The 18,740-nt window shown below is 42.2% G+C and overlaps 1 protein-coding gene across 2 annotated transcripts in view; it reads left to right on the top strand.

Moving 5' to 3' along the window:
* Window positions 1-10,119, top strand: part of SEMA3C (semaphorin 3C) — a 165,746-nt gene extending 155,627 nt beyond the window's left edge. For both annotated transcript variants that reach the window (XM_074942555.1, XM_074942554.1), the window contains 2 exons: window positions 3,255-3,385; window positions 5,844-10,119. In XM_074942555.1, coding sequence (XP_074798656.1) covers window positions 3,255-3,385; window positions 5,844-6,257 — 545 coding nt within the window. In that variant the 3' untranslated portion in view covers window positions 6,258-10,119. The remainder of the gene's footprint in view (window positions 1-3,254; window positions 3,386-5,843) is intronic.
* Window positions 10,120-18,740: the final 8,621 nt, after the last annotated feature.

The raw sequence follows: 18,740 nt of genomic DNA, 5'->3' as shown, positions 1-18,740 counted from the left end.
TCCTTTTCATGAAGCATTTTACACCCTGATGTGCACCGGATCATCTACACTGCCCAATGAGTTGTGGCAGTGGAACTAAGGCTCCTTCCACGCCCAATTCCAAGCAAGGCCAAACAGGGTGATACCTGTAATTTAGGCCCAGGTCATCAAAAGATCATAGAATATCAGAGTTGGAAGGGACCTCAGGAGATCATCTAGTCCAACCCCCTACTCAAAGCAGGACCAATCCCCAATTTTTTTTGCCCCAGACCCCTAAATGGCCCCCTCAAGCATTAAACTCACAACCCTGGGTTTAGCAGACTAATGCTCAAACCACTGAGCTATTCCTCCCCTCCCCTCTCCCAAGATGACTAACTCCCATTGGTTTCAAAGGGAGTTAGGTGCCTAAATACCTTTGAGGACCTGTGCCTTACTCCATCTTCCTCTCCTGCATGGCTGAGTAAGGGCTGTGACAGTCTTGTGCTTTGTAATCCACACAAATTGAGATTAGGGGATCAAGATCATTTTCACCTGTAATTTTAATCCTGTTTTGAACTCTCATCCATTTCACACTGTGCCATCAGTAGGAGAGTTGATGTCTTTTGATGGGATATGTCAATTTGTCAAAAACAAAACTTTTCGTAGAAACATATCCAGTTCCAATGCAACCTTCATCAGGAAGGTTTCTCAGGTCCAGGATGCAAATTCTAGGAAAAGAGAGTGAGATATCCCAAAATAGCCAATTAACCTGGTAGTGAAGATAACCAGGGTGAAGTCCTTATTCTGAATTAGATAGAGCAGAGGCTTAAACATGGGTCTCCTACAACTTGAATGAGTGCTCTAACCACTGAACTATTGACTAATCTTAATTAATTAGGGTGTTTCACTCTCTCTTTTCAAGGAAGTTTTGGTGAGAGTGGGGAAGAGAAGAGCTAGGGTATAGGTAGGTGGCCCTTCTCCCACTTTTTCCAGTGTAATAAAAGATAATAAAGAAACCGTAATTTAGACTCTTTCAACATATAATTTATATTTTAAGCCATTTTATGTCAAACTAATACACTGAGAAGAAAAAACATCGGACAATCACCAAAAAGACAAAAGAACTGATGTGAGCAAAATGTATTAGCAAATTCATAATACAATTTTGAAAATAAGGCATAAAGCATGCCATGTTTTATGCCTCAACATTCTTTAACATGGGAGGCGTTAACATTTTTCAACACAGTGCTACATTTAAATATAGCGTTGAGCACCAATAGGTTTGTATGACCACTCTACATATATTCTGTAAAGGCTTTTAACCCAAATTATTGTTAACTCTTAGGGCTGTTTTCTCTCTCTCTCTGTCTTTCAGAGCACACATAACAAATAAAAATAATGTGCAATAGATAAAAGTTTTGTGAAAGGGTGGAAGCATTTAGATACTACAATGCTATAGAAAACTGTAAAAACTGTAGAAAATGTAGACAGATAGACTCTCATATTCCTATATGACTCAGTCCTAAGGTACATCTATAAAACTCACTTTGGCCCCAGTCCTGCAGTAAGCTCCATGCAGGCACAAAGGCCTACTAGTTGCCAAATTATGACCTTTGAATGCCAAGTACTTCAGGATTGCTTCCATAACATTTACAATATTATTACCGTTGTTATTACAGAATCCAAAATGTGCTAGGCAATTTACAGAAAGAATAGAAAGCTAAGGTTCCTTGCCCAACTAGCTTAGAATCCAATTTTAGACATGACTCTATGACTGAGGGTCAGAAATAGGAGATGGGGGATAGAATGAGGAAAGAGGGTGACAGCCGTCTGATGATGCTATTATTTGATTTAGGCATCTATGTCTAGGTGGTTCAATTTACAGTATTTATTTTTAACCATTACTGTTTACTCAGAAATAGAACTTACATTTCATGTAATGTTAGAAAAATTAAGCCTTGGCCAATATTATTATTTGAGCAAACTAATAAAAAACTAAACACTTGATGTTGGTAACAGACATTCGCTCATCTATAAAGAGTGTGAAGTAGCACAATAAGTCTAGGTGATGATATAAACTCAACGTATGCCCAAGTATTGCTAGAGTGTTATAAATCAATTGAAAGCATCATCTCCTTCTGTCTCCGGGTCTCAGTCTCTGTCTGATCTATGCTTTTCATTGGACTTTAGGTTTAGAGCTAAGTCCTGGCCTACCTATAGACGTAGCTGCACCAAGTGGTTGGGGTGGAGTGACACTACATGATGGCTAAAGGTGACTGAAGAGCATCTTAATGCTGTTTTGAAAAAGAAGCTGTATTTGGCCCTTTTTAGCCCCCACCTCACCTCAAAATGCACATTCAGGGAACAGCTACAGGCCTAACTACATCCCTGGGGTAGCGGGCTGTATTTTTGTGATGCTGGGGCATTGACAGGCATGTTAAATAGCTCACCCTCCTTTAGACTCATAGACTTTAAGGTCAGAAGGGACCATCATGATCATCTAGTCTGACCTCCTGCACATTACAGGCCGCAGAACCTTACCCACTCCTGAAATAGACCCCTAACCTCTGGCTGAGTTACTAAAGTCCTCCAATCATGGTTTAAAGACTTCAAGTTACAGAGAATCCACCATTTACACGAGTTTAAACCTGTAAGTGACCATGCCCCATGCTGCAGAGGAGGGCGAAAAACCCCAGAGTCTCAGCCAATCTGACCTGGGAGGAAATTCCTTCCTGACTCCAAATATGGTGATCAATTACACCCTGAGCATGTGGGCAAGACCTGCCAGGCAGATACCTGGGAAAGAATTCTCTGTAGTAACTCAGAGCCCTCCCCATCCAGTGTCCCATCTCCAGCCGTTGGGGATTTTTGCTACTAACAGTCACTAATGGGCAACAGAGAGCACTAGGATGATGCTCTGGCCTACTGCTACCTTAGAGCACTGGGTAGAAGAAGTTCCCTGTGTCCTTTTATTATTCCTAGGCTGCACAAGACAGGATTTGACCCAGGATTTGCTAAGTGACCCACAAACAGGTGCCCAAATTTCTCAGAACAATCTGCGCCCAGAGCTGACATATTTGCAGTTTGATTTGGCCTGAAGTTTCTCCAAACTTCATTCCTTTTCTTTTATAGATTTCCCCTCCAAATTTCAGTCTAGCGAGTCTGAGACAGGGTGTGACTCAGCTAAGTTAAGGAGCCTTGGTTGCCAGTTTTGCTGACATGTAAATGTTTGCTTTCCAAATCAGAATCAGGCATCTGTAGTACAATAGTCTTATCTGCCCCCTTTTGCTTCCTAGCATACAGAAATGCAGCAGAAGTAATTCAGTATGGAGTGAAAAACAACACCACCTTTCTTGAGTGCACCCCTAAATCTCCCCAGGCGTCCATTAAATGGCTCTTTCAGAAAGACAATGACCGAAGGAAAGAGGTGAGTAATGCAGCTCAGCAGCACGGATCAATCGACGGGGGAGGAGGGCAAGTGCATTCAATCAGGGGGCTCAGACAGTCTAGTTATGATGAAGCAGGTTAGGAGGGTTGCATGAACATATTTTAGTGTTTTGGCATGAGGAGGGCCAGTTCTCATTATACATTATAGCTGAGATTTTCAAACGAGCTTAAGAGAGTTAGGCACTTCACTCCAGCTGACTTTTAATGGGAGTTGGGCACCTAATTCCCTTAGAAAATTCTAGCCTACACCTATATTCAAAACACTAAGCAGAAACTCTTTCCTCTACAACAAGGTGATTGTAATGGGACTGTTTGCTCAGTCAGCACATGCTGTTGATCTGAGGAAGCAGGCATAAAAGAAACAAGATGTGTAAAATCAAGGAGTTAGGTCTGGTCAAAGCAGCACCTTTGTGCAATAGAGAAGATAAAAGGGAGAGCGAGGGGGAATGGGGCAGGTTTCCTTAGCAAGAAATTAGCTTGAGCTAAAACCACTTAAGGCTACAAGCATTTTCTCCACTGTGGTGTAATCACATTTTCCATTACTGCACGCTCCAAGGCTCTCAGGTTTCATCACTCGAACATACAGTATAGTGCTTTCCTTGAGTGATACAAAAAGGAAACATCATTTCCATTTCAAATCCGAAGCAGATATTCTTTGGAATAAAAAAGGAACTTCTGTTGTAAGAGGAAGACGGTAACATGGTGCAGGTGACAGAATATAAATAATGGAAAGTGTTAAACTCATGTCAGGCCACCCTGTGAAATGAGAGAGAGGACTAATAAGGCGTTTATTGAGTAAAACATGCTGTTTCTGAGGTATACTCGGAGAAGGCTAAAACCTTGTGCTAGCAACATAGAATCAATTCTTTCTTCCTTACTCAAGAAAAACATACACCATAGCTGAGTCCCGTTTTGTGTTTCTGTTTTGTAATTGTGTTGGAATAACACATGCTGGAATTAGTAACGGATGAACCATGAAAGGATCAAAGGGTTGTTTCTTTTCAACTAAACTGAATCTCTCTGAATTCTAAAATCTCTTTGCTTGAGGAACTGGGCTGGAAATTTCATGAGAATAGACTTACTCAAAATAGATTTCTGCAAAGCGTCATGCCATGTGAGTTGCCGCAACATCGAAATATTTAATAAAACACCATCGTCGACTGTCATAGGCATGAAACTAAAATTAAATAGTGTGCTGTGGAAATTTCTCCCAAACTCTGCAACACTGAAAACAGAATGACATCCTTCCTACAGCCACTTTTACACCATTGTATAGAATCTACACCAGATATATAATTCTTTATAGAATTGCCCTCTTGTGCCAATACCCAATTAAAGCATTTACCCAACAGCCACCCAGTGTCCAGTAAGACATCAACCACCAGTCTTACGGACTCCATCTTCCTTTCAGCAGATTTAGCAGAACACTCTGATGTTAGTGGGCAGGCTCCCCAGGTCTGTAATGCTGGCAGAGAAAAGTCTCTCTACCCCCAGGGGTCTACTCTCTTTGAGGTGGTTGAAAATCCTGCCTTAGAATCATAGAATCATAGAATCATAGAATATCAGGGTTGGAAGGGACCTCAGGAGGTCATCTAGTCCAACCCCTTGCTCAAAGCAGGACCAATCCCCAATTAAATCATCCCAGCCAGGGCTTTGTCAAGCCTGACCTTAAAAACTTCTAAGGAAGGAGATTCTACCATCTCCCTAGGTAACGCATTCCAGTGTTTCACCACCCTCCTAGTGAAAAAGTTTTTCCTAATATCCAACCTAAACCTCCCCCACTGCAACTTGAGACCATTACTCCTTGTCCTGTCATCTTCTACCACTGAGAATAGTCTAGAACCATCCTCTTTGGAACCACCTCTCAGGTAGTTGAAAGCAGCTATCAAATCCCCCCTCATTCTTCTCTTCTGCAGACTAAACAATCCCAGTTCCCTCAGCCTCTCCCCATAAGTCATGCGTTCCAGACCCCTAATCATTTTTGTTGCCCTTCGCTGGACTCTCTCCAATTTATCCACATCCTTCTTGTAGTGTGGGGCCCAAAACTGGACACAGTACTCCAGATGAGGCCTCACCAATGTCAAATAGAGGGGAACAATCACGTCCCTCGATCTGCTCGCTGTGCCCCTACTTATACATCCCAAAATGCCATTGGCCTTCTTGGCAACAAGGGCACACTGCTGACTCATATCCAGCTTCTCATCCACTGTAATCCCTAGGTCCTTTTCTTTGTGTGGCTCCTCCCAAGGACCTTGTCTGGCTTGATCTTCTCAAATGTTAATAGTAACTGTTGAAACTCATAATAAAGATAAAATTCAGATAAACTCTCCACAGAACAAGCTCCCCATATATGAAAAGAGAGTCACTAAAAGATATTACATGTGTCTTGAATAATTAATTGGCCCATAAGAAGTTTATTTTGCCTTTCGTCCTTATAGGTCAAACTTAATGAAAGGATCATATCGACTGAGCAAGGACTCTTGATTCGCTCTGTCCAGGATACTGACAGAGGACTCTACCATTGCATTGCAACAGAGAACAGCTTCAAGCAAACAATAGCAAAGATCAACTTCAAAGTGTTAGATTCAGATATGGTGGCCTTCATGACTGACAAGTGGTCCCCCTGGACCTGGGCCAGCTCTGTACGAGCCCTGCAGTTCCACCCAAAGGACTTCATGGGAGCTTTCAGCCATTCAGAAATGCAGATGATTAACCAATACTGCAAAGACAGTAGACAGCAAGGACAGCGCGGAGAAGAATCTCAGAAGATGAGAGGGGACTATGGCAAGTTAAAGGCCCTGATTAACAGCAGGAAAAGTAGGAACAGAAGGAATCAATTACCAGGATCTTAATTTTTTTCATTTGGAGCCTCAGATGTGTTTGTTCTCCCTGCAGGGGGCTCTTGTTTGTCTGTTGAGAGCATATTAAATTAAAACTAGTAAAGCAAGCCTGAGAAACTATCCTTCTCCCAGTAAATGCAGTGTAACTTAATTAAAGAAAATATAAAACCAGCATTTTCTTTGTGAGATGCTCACTGGCACTGCATAGGTCCCTATCGTAGCAGCAAAACTGAATATTTACCTTAACCCATTTGATATCCTGATATTTACTTACAGTTGAAGAGAAAGAAAGAAAATAAGTACATTAATTTGCAGTTTTGGAATTGAGCAGAACAGAAGGGGAGAGAGATAATTGGGGTTAAGATGGCTGTTCAAATGAGGGTGATGCCCAGGGGTTTCTTGCACTGCATTTAAGTCTATGAGTTTCTAATTGTTTACGGTTCAATGTTGGGTTTACAGTTTTAATTCACTGTACAAGTCACGTGAATGCATGTAGCTAAGAAGCTGGCAAAGGTAAAGTACAGTAGAAGTGGATAGTACAGAAAAAAAACTGAAGGTCAAAGTAAGGTAAAAGTAGAACAAAAGGGGAAAAAAATGTTTTATATGTCAGGAAACACTGATTATTGTTCATAATATGAGTTGTAATACATTCTGAGATTTAATTTACCATATCTCTGCTCATATTGACATCAAGTAGCATACTGGCCCTATAACACTGCATAGCTTTGTAAGCAACATGAGGACTCTGATTATAGGTAACATTTTCAAAAGCATCTAAGTGACTTAGATACTTTTGAAAATGTTACCTTCCTGTGAGCAGAATGTGGATGTATAGTACAACATTTCCTCAAATACTAGAGCCATTCTTTTATAATGTCCCAAATGATAAAGGTTAGAGCTGGTCGAAAGATGTGGAGAAAAAATCATGAACATTTTTGAAAATTTCAAAAGCAGTATCTTTTCAAAGTTTTCCAAGAGAGCTGACTTAAAAAATGTTCAGAAACCTGCTTTCCAAAAATATTTGATTTCAAAAATTACCAGTTTTGATTTTTTTTCCCCTTTCTTTCATCCTTTTCTCCTTTTTTATTAACCCATATGCTATTTGTTTCTGAAAAGGGGGAAACAAGAGAATGGTTTAGAAAGGGGCAAAAACGAAAACTGAAAAAAATATTTTTTGTCCAAAGAAAAAAGGAACATTTCAAAACAAGATTTTGGTGAAATTTTCATTTTCAAAAGCTGTTTTTCAGCAAAAACATTTTTGTTAAAAAAAGATCTCCACCAGCTCTGATGAAAATCATGATTTGTAAAATGCCAAATAGAACTGGTTGAAAACTTGGTGAATGTCTTTCTGTCCATCCATCCAGCTTGGTACAAAAATGTCACCATTTTCCAACCATCTGTAATGCAAAATATCAGGGGCAAATCCTGCTAGCCTTACATATGTGAGAAGTTTCCTGGAGTCCACTAAGACTACTCACATAGGACAGTTATTAGCAACAGATAGCCCCAGAGAATATCACATGTAATGCAATGACACTTTACGATGGTCTGCAGCAAAATAAGCTAATTAAAGATATATTCAAACAAAATAACATAATTTTATGATGAATTGAGGAAAAATAACTTCTAAACCCAGAGGTGGTTTTCAAAATAAAATGCCAGCAGTGCTAATAAAATGATGCCTTCAAACAAAGTATCTATATCCAGTGGTTCTCAACCTGTGGGTCAGGACCCCAAAGTGGGTTGCGACCCTGTTTTAAAGGGGTCGCCAGGGCTGGAGTTAGACTTGCTGCAGCCAAAGTCAAAGCCCAAGCCCCACCACCTGGGGTCGAAGCCTGAAGGCTTCAGCCCTGGTGGCAGGGCTCAGGTTACAGGCCCCCTGCCTGGGACTGAAGCCTAGGGCTTCAGCTTTGCCCACCCCCTCCACACACACACACCCCCGCCAACCTGGGGCGGTGGGGCTCAGGCTTTGGCTTTGGCCCCTCCTCTCGAGGCAGTGGGGCTCAGGCAGGCTCAGGCTTCAGTCTCTCCTGCTGGGATCATGTAGTAATTTTTGTTGTCAGAGGGAGGTCATGATGCAATGAAGTCTGAGAACCCCTTATTCTAACCATTATTATTTTAACTTTATTTTGAAACAGTTAGTGAAAGCTTTGGGGGCATGATTCTTATCCCACTTCCTTTGGTGTATATCAGGAGTAAGTCTACTGAAGTGAGTAGAATTACTTGAGATTTACACTAGTGTGATGAAGAATCTGTCACAGTTGCATTATTCTGATTTCAGATTGATGCGAGTGGTATCAGTCAGGCATGTTACCATTGCCGTTCAGTGACGGAACAGCTGGGAAATATGCCTTGATTCAGCAGATCACTGAACCACAGGCTTATGTCCCATTGTCATCAGTGGGACCACTCATAATTAACTGCAAGTTTAGCACATGCTGAAGTGCTTGCTTAAAGGGGGATGGGATGGCTCATGTGCTTAAATCCGAGCCTGTACTGAAGTGCTTTGCTGAATCAAGGCCTAAATGCATATTAGTGAACTATGTACACTGGTGTATAGTGGCCTGAACCAAAGCCCATGGGAACCAATGGGAAGATTCCCATTGATTTAATTGAGCTTTGGATCAGGTCTCAAGAGCTGGCAGGGTAGATTCTACAAAGATTAAATAAAAATGAGTCAATGAAAATCAGTTTTTGCCAGGTGTCTTGCAGTGGAGAAAATATCCTTTTGGTAGGATGGGAGACTTTCTGAAGATTCTATATTTAAGTTACAAACCAAAAAATCGTTTTGGGCTCCACAAAACAAAGCTACCTCCTAGACTGACATTAGTTCATATACTCTGTATACTGCACTTGCTCTTCCAATGTTATCCAGGAGATTCACGGCACAGTTAGTATAACATTAATGTCTGTTGTGAGGCTCGTAATTGATTCCAGATGAAATATGGCATTTAATAAGCATTTAAGGATACAATTTATTCTTTGAGTGGTTGACTACAGTGATATTTTAATAGGCCCCCATCAGGCCTCAAAAATGATAGTTACATTGTTTATAACTGAATATTGGCAATATGGGATTCAGTTAAAACAATCAGCATAGCTCTGAGTTTCATATGATTATAAAATAATATTTTTAAAGCTGCTTCACATACAATTCTTATGGTATGACTGTTTAAGGGATTACACTTAAACTAACATTTTTCTGCTGCATGAAAACGTAAATGTATATATAACAAACTTCTGTCAATATGTAGCTAGTCCAGCCTCCCATGCTTTAGCAGGTCTCCTCTGTGTATAGTGTAGGTAGGGACCAGATTCTCAGCTGGTGTAAATAGGTGTAACTTCCTTGATGTCCATAGAACTATAGGGATTTATACCTGCTGAGGATCTGGCCCTAAATGTACAGGCTAGACTTACTACAATTTTATTCTTTTTAAAGTAAAGTAGACACCCCCCCCCCATTTGTATGTAACATGGACATTTAAGATTGTAATATTGTTTGTGCTATTTAATAACTTCCTATTTTGAGGATTACTGAATAATGTATATAATTTTATTCCTTTTTTTAAAGAAACATCTTCTAGATATAACTTTGCCAAATGTAAAGATAAGTTCTCTGTCAAGAACTCCATAAGTACTTTTTTTTGCTGTTTTTATTTTGTGTAGTTTGTAAAGTTTGCTGAAATCCTGATTTAACAATGTGTTCTTTGAATCCTCAGTACTGTACATAAACGTGTTTCATTCAGAAAACCCTCTTTTTAAAAAGTGTAGGTATGTGTATAGTTCCTAGCATGATGAAACTGTCATTACAGTGAATATTCATTATATCCTGTGAAAGAAAGAACAAAATGTAGTTTAACACAGTGCTATTTAATTAGAATTATTATTTGCCTAACAAAATAAAGTGTGTTGAAACCACTTCAGAATTTGTTTTGCTTTTCCCTCTGTAGGTATTTGCTAACAACCAAAAACTTTCTTACTTATCAGAAGAACAGCTGTCCCATACATCTTTGCAACAAAACCACGCAAAACATGCTGGTTTAAAGATTTGTATTGAGTCTTTTTTTGCCCTCCCTTGCTCACACTTAGTTTAGTATTATTGGTTTCTTAGAAAAGTCTGGAACTTATCTAAGGGCAAAACTGAAGCTCTAGGAATGAGCATCATGAAGGATCTCTGTACCCCATCATGACATGAAGGAAGATCAGGCTGAAATTTTTCATAGACTGTAATTTGGCAGCAAATTGGTTTTTGACAGAAAATATAATTTAGCAGGAAATTTCTGTTTTGAAATTTTCAAAATTTCCAATTTTTTAACTAAAAGGATTTAGAATGGGGTGAAATTGGGGAGTTAGTTTTTCCCCCCTCCATTTTGTTTCATTGAAAAAAACTGAAAAAATTCAGTGGAAAATTTCAAATGAAACATTCTTGTTTGGAATTTTTGCACCAATGATATAACATTTTTCAAGCAGCTCTAAACGAGGGACACAAGGCCAGAACGACAACTCGGAGTCACAATTCCTTCGTATCTCCTGCCTTGTTGCTGGGTGAAGTAATTTGCACCTCCCCGTACCACACAACTTTCTCCTCCATGGCACCACGTGCTATCTCAGCTGTGCTGGCCAGACACCTCTGCCAAGCCTTTGCTGCCTTGATGTGGGAGCAGTAGAGGACCTACAGAGCCTGCTTTCCCTCTTGGGAGCTGCCAAGGAAGCAAGGGAAGGGGTTTTACTCCCCATTACTTGGCTGCAAAGAGCTGGGACACCGTCTAAGAGACTATTTATGTCAGGGAGGTACTACTCAACTTGAGCGACAGTGGCAGAATGAGAGCACAATCACCAACCTATGTTGGTTGAAAGGCACAATAAATTGTGAGTAAACTTGAACCAAGTTTTGAGGGAAGGTGAGTTCAGGTTTGAGGGAATGTGAACCTCGGTGTGATGCTTTCTCAGGGTGCCCAGGACTGTGAGTCTCCTTGCTACCCCCTTGCCTCCAACTAGAAGCACTGCTGGTGCTTACCTGGGTGTCAGCTCCCTGATACCACCAGTCTGTTAGCCACCCAGTCTCCTCAGGGCAATGCCAGCTCTCTCTATGCTTTGCAGGTTAACAGTAGGTGCCCCACAGACTCTGAGCCTCTGTCACTGGCTACTCACAGAAACACCAGGTTTGCTGTCCCCAAGAGGACAGTGTACACACCACACTGAGGATCAGCTCCTATACGTATCACAGCACCGACATATATTTATAGTGAAAAGAACCATTAGTTTATTACCAAAGATGAAGATTTAAGAGCTAGTGAGTAAGGATAATGATGGAGACAGAAAGGTTACCTATAAAACAAAATCTATACATGCCTTAGAATCATAGAATCTCAGGGTTGGAAGGGACCTCAGGAGGTCATCTAGTCCAACCCCCTGCTCAAAGCAGGACCAATCCCCAACTAAATTAGCCTTCTCGAGACTAAACTTAACTTTAACAGACTAACCATCTGTTTGAAAGCCGGCTTATCTCACCTAAATGGCCTTCACAGTGCTTCCAAACAGGGCGGGTTGGATGCCATTTTCATGAATGTAATTGCATTGCACTTCCTCGGGTAAAGGATAAAGAGGTGTCCTGTTGCCATAGCCTTATATCCCCCCAAATCCACTTTGCCCACACAGTCAGGATGATACCCTTGCAGCACAGGACTTATTCCCTTGCATTGTGTTGGCTTACAATTCTTAATTTCCATGTGAACCAAGGCAGGCAGGTGAGTACACAACCTTTGTTTGCCAGAAACCTGTTTGTCAACCCTGCCTTGATTTAGACTTTTTAGGATCATATTTGTAGTATACACATAACTTTTGGACATGGTATTCGTACATCCATTTCACAACAACATTAATGACCAGTATGACCCCGCCTGTCAGTGAAGACCTCACATCACATTCTTTTTGGAGAAGTACTATGGAAGCAGTGTGCTAGTTAGGGCCAGGCCTGTCAGTTGTTACTGTACAGAACAGTGTCCCCCTTTGCCAGTTAGCACTGAGGGGTTCTTAGGGTCACACCCAGGTATGAGGGAAAGCAACTTCAGGTTAGCGCAAAGGGGAGCCTTGGCCAGTTTATGATCTTGTATAGACAGTGTGTGAAATGCATGGATCCATAAGATTTTACGGCAAAAACTAGTAGAAAGCCAACATTTCCACTGGTTTCAGAGTAACAGCTGTGTTAGTCTGTATTCGCAAAAAGAAAAGGAGTACTTGTGGCACCTTAGAGACTAACCAATTTATTTGAGCATAAGCTTTCCACTGAGATTCCCTATTCACAGCTACACACCCTCTCCCGGTTTCTTTGCGTGCACCCCACAACTATCCCCCAGGACTCATGCCTTGAGCTATCGTACCCTTTGGGATAGAATCATGTGATTCTCCCACTCTCAGACCAGGCTTTGGGCTGCAGTACCCTGGTAGTGATCATGAAAGATTATCTTAGCTGGTCTGACTTAGGTTCAGCTTCTGCAGTGCACTTCCCCCTGAGAGCTATGCCCAGTGGTACCCAGTGACTAGCCTTGTTAAAGCAAAGTACTATTTCATTTAGAACCAAAGCATATCAGAGAGAAAAATTCACTCTCACTTCTTCAGGGAATGTGTCTTTAAATCCTGCTCAGTCTTTTGAGCTCCTCACCCCAACACCTTCACAGGGCTTAAGTCGCTTTTTAGCTGTTTATTGCCCTTTGATTTGTTAGTGCCTAGACTTGCCAATGCATTGGAGGGGATCCTCGAAGTGAATAGCTTTCCCCATTGTCTCTCAGGAGTGTGCTTCTTACCTGAGAGCTATTGGCTTCTTGCTGGCGAAAGCCCCCATTGAATTAAAGCCATATCAACATAAAATAAAGATTCCACAAGCCCAGCGTGACTGTACAGTCTCTCTCAATGCCAAGGTCACACAGTATTCATAAAGTTATTACATCACAGCTCTACATGCCATACTCTGCATTGGGCATGCAACTGCATTACTCTTGAGGGAGACCCCTAGAGTTGCCTGGTGCACAAGCCAACCACACAAACCACCATACCCTTTTAAGGGGCGCAGCATAATCCTTTCCAGTGTGGCCAGCAAGGTGAACTCAGAGGCTACAATTCTGCCCAGTTTTTACAGGGCCAAATAAGGACCTTCCTCCATCCCCAGCCCCTCCCAGAGTGCACACCTAGCCCTTTACTTAAACCCCAACATGAAAGTGACTCTTCGGTGTGCTATGAATCCAACTGAATAGTAGCCAACTAAAACCTTTGCACACACCCTTACCAGGCACTTTTCACAGGGGTGGAATGACAAACCATTTTCCCCTTTCAGATTTCACGGCCTAATTCGTACAGGGTCTGATCCAACTTCTTATCATGTCACTGGGACTCCTTCTACTGTTTCAAAGGGAGCAGAATCAGGCCTCCAAGTCACAAACCTTCAACAGCTCTGTGGGCAGAATGCCCATTAACTTCGATGGAAACACTGCATTTCAAACAGCCAAGTAATTGGGCTGCTAACACCCATTTCCTCCAGTCAGCTGTGTTGCTAGTTTGCCTTTTTCTATACCCTGTAGAAGTTGGTGAATTTCTCAAGATGAGGAACGCTCTTCTATTATTAGCCCTTCCAGTGCAATGCAAGATATCAAAACTGTGCTATAATTTAATATGTCTTATCTAAAGACTGAGATTTAAGAATGCTTTGGAGCTGTGAATATTCCAAGAAGCAAATTCAACACAGCTGGTTCAGAAGTCACTAAGTAATTGCATTACAGTGATAAACTGTTCTGTAGCCCAGGATTCACCACTGGATTCAATATATAGCTCTGCAGAGCAAGCACGATTTCACGTACTTTGAGGACACCATCATCTTCATTAGATTTTATTTGCATGCCAGGCTCAGACATGATCAAGAATGTTTGCTGAGTTTTGCATTCAAGGGTATTTTAAAACACCCTACATCTTAAAGTACCCTAGATTGTTTCAAAAAGAAATAAAAGACATTTACATTCAACAAATGTCCACAAGAAATGACTTACCAGAGTCAACAACAAAAAAGACTGTTTTCTGACTAAACAACTGATATAACAACTTGTAGATGGGGAGAGAGTAAATAATATGTTTATTTAATCTCAGGTTCACAATTCTCTTGGCCAGATGGGCCTCCTGAGGTTCGACCACTCAGCTATTTTGCAGTGCTTTTCTTCCTAGTATCTGTTCTTTTTCTCTCTCCCGTTCAAAGGTCCCACAGAGACACAGGGTCTCTATTTGCTTCCAAGGTCATGTTTCTGTTCTCCTTTCAGGACATCATTTTGCCCTCTATATCTAATCCAGCCTTAATAGAAATAACATTACAGCAATCTAGAGTATCTGCCTAAAAGGTTACTATTTATGTGGTGTTTGGAGCAGTAATATTGCAGTACTATTTAAGGGTTTAATCAAAGCGGCAGACAGACAGGAATAGGACGATGGAAGGAGACAGAGCGAGCAGTATAATAGAATATTTCATAGCAAGAGCTCAAACACTATATAAACTGGCATTTATTACTGAATACTGTATTTGTTTTATATGGGAAGGAGTGTTGGTCTTTGAAGATTCTCTTTCTCCTCACCCTCCTCTTTGGGCCCCATTCCAAATCTCAGTGAAATAAATCAGTCTTTTCACTGCCTACAATGGAAGTTGGATCCAGCCCTTTCCCTTTCTCTGTTTCAGAAGTCCCCCTCTGTTTTTGTTGTAAATTCTTCCAGCCATCTCTTCCCCAGGCTTTTCTTCTTGTAGCCTCTTTAATCCCTTCCCCTTCTTCAGCCAGTCTCTCGAAGTCCCTGCTGTGCTAATTTGCTTTGATTATAAAAATCAGTTATAATAAAGATAATACCCAGCAAGAGTAGATCTCAAAACAGTTTACGAAGGAGGTCGGTATATATCTAACCTCTTACAGATTGGGTAACCAAAGAACAGAACCAGGGTCTCAGTCCAAAGTTCTATCTATTATGCCACGCCACTCTCAGATGTACTGTCTCTTCTGATCTTGAGCAGATGCTACACTTCTGGGACAGCATTTTGTGCTTGCTGAGCTTGCTGCTTTAATGTTTGGTTAAAAAAACCAAAACAAAATAACTAAAGGAACCACTTTTAAGGACCATGGAACCATTCAATACATGCAGGTCTGTGATTAAATTTCAAGCCCTTGTTATTTACTTGACTTCATTCTCAAACCTCCTTGATTAAAAAAACCAAACATATTGCTCCATATTTCAGTTTTGTTTTCCTCAGAACAACAATATTGCCTGAATGTATTGTCTCATCTGACAATGGCAGCATATGCCCTATTCCATACCTCATATAAGTTTCCTGAAGAAAGCTCAAAACACAGTAATATGGATTTTGATCTTCAGGCTCTTTGATAGCACAAGATGAGGTAGTGAGCAGTGTAACTAGATGAGATTTGATTCGTTTATTTTAAAAATAAATGACATAACTCAGAATGCATCTATTAACCAGAGCGATCGCTCGATCGGTTTGGGGTTCTTCTCAGAAAAATATCAAAAAATTTCAGATCTTTATATATCACTAGCCTGATTAACTGAAACTATGGAGCCCATGCAAACTGCTGCCCCGAATACCTAGACCATGTCTGTCACCAAATGACCCAGGCAAGGGCTCTCTCTTACCTCACTTCTATACCTAGCCTATGTCAAACTACAGTTTCTGCCAGTGTAATTTATGTTGCTCAGGGATGTGAATAAACCACCCCCCCTGAGCAGCGTAAGTTACACCGAAATAAGTGCTAATGTGCACTGCGCTATGTCAGCAGGAGAGCTTCTCCCGCCAACATAGCTTCTGCCATTTGTGGAGGTGGGTTTTTTATGCCGATGGGAGAGCTCTCTCCCACTGGCATAGAGCGTCTTCACCACACGCGCTGTAGCTCCGCCACTGCAGTGCTGTGTGTATAGACAGTCACATGGCCCTAGCAATAAGGAACAGCAGCCTCCTCCACATCCTGAGTTTTCCAGGGGCAGCGAAGAAGCCTTTTCCAGGGAATCCAGACACATGAGATTTACCCATACCTGACCCATCAAGCCCTGCCTCTGGCAGCATCTGGTGCTTTAGTTCAGAATGCACCTGGCCGATTATGCAATGGTACGGATAGAGACAATAAGCCTTGACACCATTTGGTGACCTGCTGACATCATGAAGCACGATACTTGGTTCCTGCCATCAGTGCTGTTATGGTGCAGTGCATATTACGGTCCAGGGGCCCTAACTGAAATGAGAGACAGTTCGTTTCCCAGTGTTGCTGGAGTGCAGTGAGAGATTAACAGAGAAAAATTTGCCCAGCTAGTTTATTCTTTTCCTGTCAAGAAGGCAAGCCGTTATTTTGGAAGGAGCTTACAACATGAAGGCAAAAGCCTTATAAGCTGAACAGAAATTCCCCCCTGCATCCCTCCAGCCAATTTTAAAGTCAGCCAACAGTAATCTTGGAAATTGTACAAGTCATTTTGCACAGAGAACATTCAGGTTTGGATGCCAAGAATAAATGTCATTCTGAGGGAACCCTCTGCAGTAACTGCTGTTGACTGAACGATTATGGCCTGGGGAAGGCACAACTGATCATGGCAGAGGGGGCCATACCAGGTCAGGTGCTGAATTCACCCACTCAGAACAGTTTCCATCTTCCTTGTTGTGGGCAAAGAGATGTTGTTACTCTGAAGCCTCAGAAATTCTCTACTTGAAGGAAGGGTGAAAGTGCTGCTCCTTTCAGACAGCTACACTCAGGCTGGAGAACTTGGCCTCTTTCATGGTACACTCTAGCCATAAACAATTTAACTGGATGGTTAAGTCGGTTTCACAGCTGCTTTTCATCACGAGAGTGGGGCAAAGCAATCACAGTGCACCACTAAATCTGGCCTGTTATTTTAAGTTCCTTTACCAAACCAAACCACCATTTCTGCAGGGGGACAATCTCAGGTCACAAGCAGCAATCTAAATCAGGACACACCTGATACTCACCATGACAACTGGGACAGCCATGACTAACAAACAATTTTTTATTGTGACCTTCTTAGCTCTAAGATGTTTTGATGCTGCACACACATATCCTTTGCTGATGAAAGCAAATGTCCATAACAAAGGCTGCGGCTTCCATCCAAAATTGAGTAACTGGAAAAAGCTGGGGGTGAGGGAAACACGAAAGGTACAGAGCTCCAGTTGAAGAGAGTTTCACTTAGAATACCCCAGTTCTTGTGCAGATGTCATAAACTCCCTTGGGTGATGTGCACAGTTCCAGTCTCTGCCTCTCAGGAAAGAATCAACTCTTATTTCTCTGCAGACAAATTGGAAAGCAATATTGTCCAATACAGTAGAACCTCAGAGTTACAGACACCTCAGGAATGGAGGTTGTCCGTAACTCTGAAATGTCCATAACTTTGTACAAGACATTACGGACTTCAGCCCCGAGCCCCGGCACCCCCCCACCACGGGGCTAAAGCTGGGACCAAAACCAAGGGGCTGAAGCTCCGAGCCCCAGTGCTCCAGAAGGCTAGAAGCCCTAACCCCCAACCCCTGCCCGGAGCCCTGACCCCCCCACCTCCACACACTCTGCAGCTTCAGCCCTAACCCCCACCCCTCAGCTGAAGCCCTAAGCCCCAAGGCTAAAGCCCTGCAGGAGTAAGGTTGTGTGTGTGTGTGTGTGTGTGTGTGTGTGTCCCTCCACTGCTGCCTGATTACTTCCAGTTCCAGAGCGTGTCCGGTTGGTCAGTAAGTATGTAACTCTGGCATTGGTATCTTTGAGGTTCTACCGTATATTCCATTTCTCAGCTTCTTGGGCACATTCTGCAGGTCTTAGTCAAGAGTCCCACTGAAGTAAATAGATGGTGCGCATAAACACTGAGCCAGGGCTGTGGGGTTTCACCTTTTGAAAAGTGTGCGCAGTCTCAGTCTCTCTGGCTATGTCTACACTGCAGGGGGAGTGTGCCACCCAGCTCAGGTAGACAGACATCCACTAGCTCTGCTCGAGGTAGCACACTAAAAATAGGGGTCTGGATGTTGCAGCATGAGCTAGCCACCCGCGTACAGACCTAAGGGGTCAGGTAGTCCTATACTTGGGTGGCCAGCCACCCATGCTGTAACATCCACACTGCGAATGTTAGCTTGAGCAAAGCTGTCTATCCGGGCTGGGAGGCATGCTCCCAGCTGCAGTGTCAACATGCCCTCTATGTCTAGGGTCTTCTAGCTCTGAAATCCTGCAGCTCCTCCCCGCACCTGAAACTTGATGCATATAGTGAATAGAGCACCGGGCTGGGACTCAGGTGATCTTGGGCAAGTTACTTCCCCACTATATGCCTCAGCTGCCCCCTCTGTAAAATAGAGATGATGGTACTGACCTCCTCTGTAAAGCCCTTTGAGATCTACTGATGAAATGTGGTATATAAGACCTGGGGACTGTTATTTTTGTGCCCACTCTATGCAAATTCATCTGATTGCGAATGGCAACTGAA

Source organism: Natator depressus, chromosome 1 (genome assembly GCF_965152275.1).
Source record: "Natator depressus isolate rNatDep1 chromosome 1, rNatDep2.hap1, whole genome shotgun sequence".
NCBI lineage: Eukaryota > Metazoa > Chordata > Testudines > Cheloniidae > Natator > Natator depressus.
Note: the sequence above shows the minus strand (reverse complement) of the source record. Positions and strands in the feature narration are given on the sequence as shown.